Here is an 11,066-nt window from a genome sequence, read left to right as displayed (position 1 = left end):
ATCCAGAACTATCACTACCTACAGTACCTGTCACCTGCATTATACAAAATTAAAATTTTTTTAAGGTCCAACCAAAATCACTCTAAACACTTCTTGAATGTAACATGTTTAGATAAATACTGAATGAAATTACATTTGTAATAGTGTCTGCTTAGCATTTATGATAATGATCCTGTCAAAATAACAAGGAACTGGTCGTTTCTAATTACAAAATTGAAAACAAAGTCCAAAAACTCACTTGATTTATTTCAAGATACAATAACAATTGAACTTATCTAGGACTGTGAGGTCTGAGATGGAGGTGGACAGTGTTAATAAGATGTCACAATTTCGAGGGACGGGATGAAGTTGGTGTCGAAAGTTATTTTTAGATTGTAATTAACCATCCTGAATCCTCCTGAAACATCTGAATCCCTCCTGCCAGCGGTGCTCCTCGTTAAGTCTCTTCCATCTCTTCCCTCTGCTGTCCACAGGGGGATTTAGGCGTTATCTGTAGTCGAGAGGAAACCATTACTGGAAAGAGAAGTACAGACAGTGGCGTAGCTTTGTGTCTGAGCAGCTGACAAAGATAATGCTAGCATGTTGACGTTTAGCGTGTTAGCATGCCACCATTTGTAACTGGTGCTAAATGTACAAGTACAGCTGAGGTTGTGGGGTATGTGATTGGACATACAAACATTTTGACCTGACAATGGTGCTCAAGCTCGCACAAGGTGATCAAAGGTAGTGTGGTTCATCTTCTGGGGAACATAAACGTTTGTCACCTATTTTGCAGCAATCCATCCTGTAATTGTTGAGGTACTTCAATAAAAACAAAATGTCAACCTCAAGGGGGCGCTAGAGGAGTAGCAAATATATTGACTCAGTCATTTAAATGATTTGTTTAAAAAAGAGTTCATGACCTCACTGAATCTTTGGGGTCAGACTGTGGTGCCAGCTGTATTGAAGTCTATGGGATAAGTACAGAGAAAGGCACTAAAACCCAACATATCTGCGTCATATGACTTCTGATGAAGAAATGCCTCCAGAAAATGAAAGTACGCACTTCAGAGAGTAGGTTAACTACTGATATGAAACCTTTCACCTTCCTCCTGCTAACATCCTGGGCTCCACCTTTTTCCCTATCTCTTCCTTTCCTCCTGTTAAATATCCTCATCCGGCCCGTGTCTTCCTCTCCCAGCCTCCGCCCTCCCTTCACTCTGGTACCTTTCCCCTCCACCTGGAAGTCCTCGGGCAGCAGCTTGTCCTGCCGGCTGCCCAGGCTGAAGGCCACCAGGGAGAGGATGAGCGAGTCCATGATGCTGATGATGGCCAGGATGTAGGCCCAGCGCACCGTGCAGTTGCCCAGGGTGTATTTGTCGGTCCGCTGGCCACACATGCGCTTCACCTGCTCCGAGTCCCAGCCGTCAGGATAGATCATACAGCCAATCACCATGCATGTACCTGAGAGCGAGGGAGGCACAGGATGGAGGGTTTAGACCTTACTGCCATCAGCAGTCATTCATTATAAAACATTTCTCAGCTGTTGATTTATTCAAATTAATACACAAACTTTGGAGGATTTTGATGTGAGTACTGTTCTGAAGTACAAATACTTCTGTACATGTTTAAAGGGAAGGGAAGTGACTTTATAAAGATACTTAGTAAAAGTACCCAAGAGTCATACTTGAATAGAAGTAAAGATATCGTGTGATACCAAATGTACTTTGTAGTAAAAAGTACAATATCTGCCTCCAAAATGTAGTGGAAATTGTACTTATGTATAGTACTTGAGTAAATGTACTTAGTTACATTCCATCAACATTTTCCTGATTATACTTACATACTTGAGTAATATTTTCATTGCAGGAATTTTACTTTTATGTGGTTTTTGTGCTTCAACTGAATTAAGGATCTAAAACTGACTCCTCCACTGACTGTGTGTGATTTTTATATAACGACATGTTGACTGGTAAGAGAGCAGCGGGCTGCTGTAGACGGGCAACATCACACACCGCCTTGTCCACCTCCACTGCTCAAACAACAAACAAAACAAAGAAGCCACCAGAGAAATTAAACAGCCTTTATATAAATACACACTCCTCACATTCAGGTACACACACACACACACACATGCAGGTGAGTTGCCTAGCAATTCCAGAGCATCTCAGCTCCAGAAAGATGAACTTGTTCATCCATTATTGATTGTGCAGACAGACAGCCGCCCACCTTAGCATGAAGGGCCATGCAAGGTATCAGGTGCTGAGGTGAAACATTACCGAACACATGCACACACGCGTGTGCGCACACACACACACACACACACACACACACACACACACACACACACACACACACACACACACACACCTCACTTTCACTTTCTGAGCCTCAGACACCTTCACTGACTCATGTTCTCACGCTCACTTTCTCAGGTCTCTTCCTGACTTTAAGATGGAAAATGATTAAACTGCAGCTTCTCATCAGGAAGTTAAATATTGACACAACCTGAAATCATTAGGTTCAGTTATTCTATTACATTATATCAATCAATCAACCATGTATTTATATATTATATATTTTTTTATTTCCCTTTTATTGCTTCAGATTCTAGTAAACCCCTCCCACACTGAGTTGACTTTTCACTGATTCATGGGTAAATGTATACAGCTCATGCCTGGAATGTATTAATGCCCCCAGTATGTCCCACCTTTAAAGCCAACATGGAGGCCTCAGTTCCATTTGCAAAACATAACACAAGAAATCTTTAAATGCAAAACTGATGAGATCTGACCTCGAAGTAAACCTTTCAGACTAATTTAGAGAGCAGGTTGGATTCTACAGAAATGATTATACAACTAATTTAGAGGCTTTAATAAAGGTATTGTGTGTGTGTGTGTGTGTGCGTAATAAACAGGCACAAAGAGTCACTGATGCACACACACTGAACGGCAGGTGTTAGGGAGCAGGCCGAGGAGAAAGTGTAACAGCACACCTCCAGGTTAATCTCATTATTTGTTTCAGTACAGGCTCGTCCTTTCACTTGCAGCTACATCTGTTCACAAGCTGCTTCATGTTGCACAAACAGACTCAGGTTTCACTTCTGAGTGTGTGCCTGTTTGTGTGCGTGTGTGTGTGTGTGTGTGTGTGTGTGTGTGTGTCTGTCTGTCTGTCTGTCTGTTCAACGACTGAGAATTTGCTGGAGGTTTCTACTGAAATCATCACTTTGGTCTTCTCCTGCGGGATCTTGTTAAAGCTGGTGTGTGGCTTTCCTTGTATTTCTGCATGAGGCTCAAATGTACTCAGCTTTTTTCCAAGAATAACCAAAGAGCCGGTGATTAGCAGCGCCAGATGTCCTGAGATTAGGTTGTGTTTACTGTTGTCTTTGTAGCCTGCCGTTCAACTAACTCAAACTTTTTTGACTATTTCCATTTCATGCTACATTATACGTCATAACTCTATTTCAAAGGGAAATATCTCACTTTATATTCCACATACAGCCACAGTTAATACTTACACATCAGATCTATTATTATTTAAGTTTTTAAAATGCTACATTGTGAAGAAATAAAAACCCAGCCCAATACTTAAGTAGCCTACTTGATGTGTCATTGATTATTTATAAGTTAGACCAAGTATGATTTCCTATGTTTTCCCTCAGTATTTTTATTCCTCTGTGAAGTTGATCAAGACCTGCTTAAATGATAAAGAGCTGAATATATATCTCATTCTGAACTCAACTGAAATTGGTTTGGTTCCACGCTTTTGGGAAATTATGCATAAATAAAGGAAAAGATTAAGTGTTATAATGTTGTATAAAAAGGTCCTTGCTCTTGTTGTAATATACAGCAAATGCACTGGAGATGCAGAAAAGAAACTCAAAGAGATATACCATGACACATATGCATGCAAGCACGTTTCCACCAGATAAAGAAATAATAATGAAAACTTAGCCTTGATAAAAAAAGATATTCCATGGTAAGTCATTATTATGACTTTATATCTCACAAGTATGACTTACCATGGGATTTTTTTCACTTTTATCGAGGCTAAGTTTTCATCGTTTTCTTTTTTTAACTGGCGGATAGGGCTTCCAAACAAATGCAACCCACTATTTGTATGAATTCAGTTGAGAACTGCTTTTTGTATTTTTTTTCATAGTTTTTGCACTACTTTTGTTTTGTATATGAAATAGTTTCTATATTAAATACACAAAATAAGGTCTGTAGTAATTGTAGCCGATTTTAGTGTTACTTCAAAGACCATAATTTGAGATAAAATGCAAGTTTTGGTTCTACAAATCCAACTGTAATAAGCTACTTTTTAAAGGTGCAATATGTAGGAATTGACCTCCTAGGGAATTTATCCTCAAAACAAATGGGGGCAGCAGCATATGGCCAGAGAAACCGCTAACTGCTGCCAACTGTAGTTGCTTAGCTAGTTAGCACAGTTAGCTGTGCAGCTAGCAGTCTGGGCTGGGAGCTCAGAGCACTGTTGGTGATAACATTGGTAGCACAGAGCTTCGGGCTAGCTGGTTAGCATGCTACCCTCGGTAGATATCTCTGCAACACAACACGTAGACAACATAAAGTCAGAACTGATGTTCTCCCAGTTTGTCTTGACAATTTCTTTGTTTTTAAAGGTGCATTATGTAGTTTTGGGGAAGAAATTTTAATCAGAAGAGAAAAATCTTCATTGACTGATTTTTTTTTATAACTAAACAAACAAATTAAGCAAACTCTTTGTTTTCATGACTGAATAAACAAGCTGACCTTAAAGGACAAGTTTCATCCTGTTTTACTTTGTTTATATGTGGCGGACCCTGCCACCTTTCTAGCTTCATACAGTCTTCTGGTGACCTTCTTTTCCTCTGAGAACAGCTTGTTTATTCACTTATGGGGAACAAAAATTGTGTATTGAGTTTGTATAATTACCTCATTAATATTGCAAATATTAAAAATTCAGAGTTTTGAATCTCTTCTCCAAAACTACACAGTGCCCCTTTAACGTTCTCACCTAAACTCCTCACATACTGCACCTTTACAGTGACTCACACCTGGCTACAAACTCTGGTCAACTCACTGGAGGCCAGCTGCATCCAGGCGCAGATCTTGTACACGCTCCCCGCGTTGCAGAAGAAGAAGAGGCTGAAGCAGACGATGCTGCCCACCACCAGCAGCATGGAGATCCCCACGAAGAACATGGCCGTCTTGAAGGCGCCGGACGGGATGGAGCCGAAGTCCAGCGCGCTCCCTTTGCAGGTGAGCTCCGAGGTGAGCGCGTTCCCGATGCAGTAGTGGAAGAGGCCGAAGTAGCCGGCCTGCGGCGTGTTCACGCTGTCCCCGATCCAGTAGGGCTGGATGAACACCACCACGGTGATAACGGCGAAGGTGATGGTGAACACCGTCCACAGCACGCCCACGGCGCGCGCGTTACGCACGTAGTTGGTGTGGTAGATTTTGGCTGCCTCCTGCGCCGGAAGCATCGCTCCTCAAAGGGTGGGAAAAGTTTGGGAAAACCTCCTTTTTCTCGTCCTCTGTCCTCTGTAAACGTGTTAAAGAGCGAGCAGGTAACAGCCTTTATCTTCCTGTTTAAACACTGGCAACAGGAGCAGTCTTTAAATCCCTCTTGTTGGATGAAATAAAATCAATCTAACATTATAAATAGCGCAACAGAGGAAACCAGGCTCCACACATCAACTTACTCTCTCTAGTGCGTTTCAATCCCCCGTGTAAGCTGTCAGAGTGCTTCCTCTCTTGGGGAGGCTGTGGTCTTCAGGTAATGAATGATTAATGGTTAAATGATCCACAGAGTCGAGTAACACTTCTGATAAGTGGCTATTCTCCTTTCACTTTTAAAGGTGCACTATGTAGTTTCGGGGAAGACCTTTTAAGAGAGAGAGATCTTCATTGATTGTTTTTTATGCCTAAACAAACAAAATAAACAAACTCTTTGTTTTCATGGCAGAATAAACAAACTGACCTTAAAGGACAACAAAGTTTCATATTGTTTGACTTTGTTTATATGTGGCGGACCCTGCCACCCTTCTATCTAAAAACAGTGTTCAGGGGACCTTATTTTCCTCTGAGAACAGCTTGTTTATTCAGTTATTGAAAATCAAAATATATTTCCGAGTTTGTGGTGCTACACAGTGCCCCTTTAAGGGCACAGGCTCTCATCACTTTAATTTATTTCGGATTTTAAAATTTTGGTCGGAACGACATCAAGTTTCGTGTTTTAATTGCTAAAGGCAGATGAAATAATGTGTCCACAGTGTTTCAAGTCTGTTTTATATGTTCATATGTATATTCAAATATATTTCTTTGCCCATACTGGTCACACATCATTTTTTTGTGTGCTCTGCGGTCCTTGCCACATACCAGCTCTGTTACTTCACACCCAGCGACTCCCCATCAGCTCTCCTCCACCGCCTACCTGTTCACCAGTTCACACTTCTCCTCATCAGCCCTGCTGTAGGATATACATACCAGCCCATTTCTACTCATTCCTGGCTTTTCAGCCTTATTTTCTGCCTCACCCCTTTTTTGAATGAGTTTGTCTGTTTTTATTTGCCTTCCTGATTTTGACTTTTGTCTGTTTTGGGCCATTAGTACACATCAACTTTTACATATCTTAATAAGCTACTGTTTAGACATTGCAGCTACCTTTGTGTAAACCAGTGAGCCAGTGATGGAAACACACCCTGAGTGACGTACTTGTATGTACTTCAGTCTCACACTAGATGGTGCTACTGAGCTTCAGTGTAACTACATCACCATGTCACTGATAGTGAAACCAGTGATGTTGCCCAAATCCCTTTTTAGACAAACACCGAGTTGGGCGTTCACGAGTCTCTGATCACACAAATTAAGAGGACTAAAGCGACTATTTAACCAACACAGTGCGGTACATCTGAAGGAAAGAGACAGGGTTTAAACCTCGTACCTTCACCGAACAGGATGGATGTGTTTCTATTAAACATCACAGATATAAGGGTATCGGCATATATGTTGCCCCGATATACGCTGATATGAAACCTTTTTTCTTTAGAGATGATTGTGCAGAAAACGATGCTTTGGCGTAATTAAATCATTAAATTCCAAGTAAGTTCCCTGTTTCAGTGCACTGATATTATTTTAGATGATAACGATTATTATTAAAAGGTAAAAAATCCTCCCTGTTTTATATTTTTGTCACAAGTGTTTGATGACAACATTTGAGGGATGTGTGTATAATGGCTGATCTATCAATCTCAAAATTCTTGACTTCCTTCTATAGGCATCGGCTCGGAAAAATCAACTTTCAGTTGGGCTCTTGTGTTGTGGGTAGATGTCAAGTGTCAGTGGTGAAATAAATATAAATGGAGAAAATGATTATTAACTAGAGCTCTCAGATAAATGTATTAGACTAAACAGTACAATATTCCCTGGCCTATAAACCCTTCTGCTAGTGTAAGAGGATGTCACACTTTCCTCTTTTTTCTGATGTTGTGTATTCACTCGATCGTCATCATCAATCATGGGAAAAACCCAGCATGACACCTCACGTCTGCTGCATTCATTTCAGCAACGTTAAATGATCATGTTGATGTATTTTTACAGTCACATGTGGGATGTGAATGCAGTAATTTCCACAACAACAAAAGAGGAGTTGTGCTGCTGTAACGTAACTCATTCGGTCGTCGCATAGTGTTTTTCCATGTTCCTGTTCCATGCTTTTGTTCTCAGTCTTGGCCCACATACCACTGCACTGCAACAACACATGACCATATTTACTTAAAGAAGTCTTTTCACATGTTTGATGCTGACATATTTGACCTTTTGTTAGCTTTCAGCCGATCCTTAGTTGTACAAAGCCTCTATCGGACTTCTTAGAGCCTGAGTCTTGACCTTGAATCCATCATTTCCTCTGATAGTGGATGTTCAACCCGGTTCATATTCTTCTTTACTGTTAAACACATGTAATAGGTTGACAGATCTGCAGCGGTGTGTGTGTGTGTGCACATGTTTATGTGTGTGGATGAGTATGGGCGCTGGCGTGTCAATGCACTTAGCTTTATTAAGTGATACGGCCCCAGAGTGAGAGGGAGGCTGTTTATAATCAAGTTATTCAGGAGCGGCAATCCAATTTTCCCATGCAGAATGGAGTGAGATTTCATGTGTGTGTGTGAAAGTGTGTGTGTGAGTCAGCGTGAAGCTTGTAGACGAGACAGAGGATCGGATTTGATGATTTTTTTATATTGTGTGTTTGTACATTCTCCAAGGGGATCCATCGACTGTGACGGGCCATGACAGTGACAAGACTGCAAATCATGACTGACACTGGTCTGTGAACATATAGTAGATGTAGCTAAACTAAACTCTGTTTTACTAAGTGTTTAAATAGAAACTGATTTAAAAGTTTTCTATAGAGCTCTGTCACTTTGCCCTCAAGGGGAATTCAGGAGTCTGGTGATGCTCCTTATCTTCCATTTTGCCTCAGGTGGAAGTCGTGCCTACGTGTGAGTAATTAACCCTTTTATAACCCCATTAGGCCTATTTGCGCCAAAAGCCTCTGAGAGCACAAAGAAGCTTTTCTGCCAGTTCAGCATCTCTTCCTGTCCCTTTCTGCCTGCCTGCCTGCTTCGGAGGCTGTTTCCATAGAAACAGGGTGCAGGATTGCCCTCGCAGAGATGAGTCGGGGCAGGATGACAGAGAAGTTGAGCACACTAAATAATTAGGTAATTGCACTAATTTAATAACAGGTAGTGTCAGTTAGTCAGTGAAACTAGCTTGTGATCTTACTTTCATCAACCATTAAAATTCTGTTTGATTGTTATTTCAGGAAATGTTTTTGTTTTTTTAATCCAAAATTCATAAGACTTACTTTTTTCACTTTTAAATAGAGTCAGGGCAGCTTGTCTCTGAAGGTGTGTGTGATGGGGGGTTGTAAGCTGTCACAGATGGACTCCATTAGTCAATGTGTGAGTAAAAGCATGCAGTGGGCTCGGGGCAGGGGACCGAAGAACAACCACTCCTTGTTGACCTCCTCCTCTCATCCCCCCCCCACACACACACACGCTCCGGCCTCATGCCCTGTGATGCAGCAGTAACTCAGTCAATGAGTGTCACTACCTCTCTGAAACACCCCGAGGCTGCTGCAGCCACTACGAGCCACCCTCCAGCTTCCACCCTGGCTGCCGCCCGGTCACAGCTCAGCAGGAAGCATCGGAGCCTGGGCAGAAACGGACCAAAGTGTGGGTCAGCCTGTGCCCCGGGGATGGAAGCTGGAATGTAGGTCTGCTCTACAGGGGATCATGTTCCTGACTCATTACCGATCGCTCACCACTGTTACATCCCTCTGTGACTGGTGATCAGTGTGTGAATAGTTTTATGAGCATCCTTCAAGTACAATACATTGCTCTTTTTTTAATATGCTAACCGCAAAAGTGAAATGAAGCAGTGGTAGACCTTGAAGACACATCAATATCATATCAGGGAGTGATATCAAACTACATGTCATCATATCCGGATACATTAAAAATGTTTGTTTGCTGCATGTGCTACAATTTTCTTCACAGATTTAGATTAAACACACCACAAGGAACTTTTAACTGGTTATGAAACAGTCTCACTTTAATACTGATGCTTTTACATGGCCCACAAGTCCAGAAGAAAGATGAACTATTTGTGTATAGTTCTTGGCGTCTGATAAGTCATAAAACAACTTTTTTATGACAGAGAGCTGAGGAGGCATTGAGGAGACTCATGGCCTGAGGAGAGAAGCTGCTCTGTTGGAACATTACGACACTAAAACAAAGTGTTCTTGTCTCACATTCATCATATTAGAGTTATTAATCTTACATTGCCACAAATAGATACATCACCTGGTCCTCATGTGCCCTGCAAACTGCTGTTTTAAAAATAGTATTACAAAAAAGTTACCTCTTTGTTTCACTCCATTTCAAAACAAATGTAGGCGCTGGCAAGATCAAAATCTTTAAACACAAGGCGGGGCTGCTCATACCGCTTTTGTCCACAGGGGTCTCCAAAATCTGCCAAAAATAAAGCTCCGTGTAGCAGCTTTAAAATAATAGTTACAAATTTGGGAAACATACTTTCTTGCCAAGAGTCAGGTGAGAAAATAGATACTGCTCATATATCTGCCACTAAATAAGAAGGGCTGTAAACACAGCTGATAAACCACACTGTTCTTCGCCCTCTCTCCCGGCCTTCTGCTGCTGCTGACAGGGGTCACTCATCCTCCGGAGCTACTGGGAAAAGGTAGAAACAGCTAGTTTAACTCTGTTTAAAGTTCAGAAAATACACCTACGCCTAGCAGCACCTCTGAAGCTAACTAACTAGCATGTAACTAGTCGGTTTGCATGCTAACTTCAGTAGATGTAGCCGTCATAATGTCAAAACTGTTACTTCTTCCCAATCTGTTGATAATTTTTAAATATTTTCAGCTGAAATCCTGACATATTGCACCTTTAATGCTAAGCTATGCTAACAGACCAAATCTTATATTTAACAGATAGATATGGGAGCAGCATCAATCTTCTTATCAAACTCTTGGCAAGAAAACAAATGACCGTTTTTCAGAAAATGAAAACATTATGCAAGCTGTGGAATACTTTATAGTGTAGCCAAACTATCATTACATTGTTTATATCAAGATTTGAAATAAAACATATTGTTATATTTGTAATTTTAATTTCACAATTTCAGCTCTGAAACTGGGGGCCGCCCTGAGTGAGCATGGAGCCACTGCAGGGAGAGTGTGGATGACACGGGGGGAAAACAGGTAGTGAAACTACGTTGATTGAATATGATTTATGTCGGGGAAAATACGCATCAGTTTGCTGACGCGACTGTGCTGACCTTTATTTCACTAAAATCCAACTTAGATCCCTTTTTTTAATTAGTTGCTTCCCCTGTCATTGCCAATAATTGATGAAAATTGTGTGGTGGGAGCGTGAACTTTGTCTTCTGGAGGGGGGCATGCCTGAAAAAGTTTGAGGACCACTGTGTTAAAGAGACTTACACCACCTCCACTGTAAGCACTGAAAGTCGAGCTCTGCAGGTTGACACAACAAAGCACTGCAG

At 41.3% G+C, this 11,066-nt stretch overlaps 1 protein-coding gene across 1 annotated transcript; it reads right to left on the bottom strand.

The window, feature by feature from the left end:
* Nucleotides 1-225: 225 nt before the first annotated feature.
* On the bottom strand, nt 226-5,511 carry lhfpl5a (LHFPL tetraspan subfamily member 5a). Its single transcript, XM_084347867.1, has 2 exons — nt 5,062-5,511; nt 226-1,443 (listed from the first exon to the last, which is right to left on the bottom strand). The coding sequence occupies exons 1-2, from the start codon at nt 5,462-5,464 to the stop codon at nt 950-952; spliced, it is 897 nt and encodes a 298-aa protein (XP_084203993.1). The 5' UTR covers nt 5,465-5,511; the 3' UTR covers nt 226-949.
* Between the last annotated feature and the right edge of the window lie 5,555 nt (nt 5,512-11,066).

This window comes from Pagrus pagrus (genome assembly GCF_965226575.1).
Source record: "Pagrus pagrus genome assembly, chromosome: 3".
NCBI lineage: Eukaryota > Metazoa > Chordata > Actinopteri > Spariformes > Sparidae > Pagrus > Pagrus pagrus.
The sequence above is the reverse complement of the archived record's forward strand: the minus strand, read 5'-3'. Positions and strand labels throughout refer to the sequence as shown.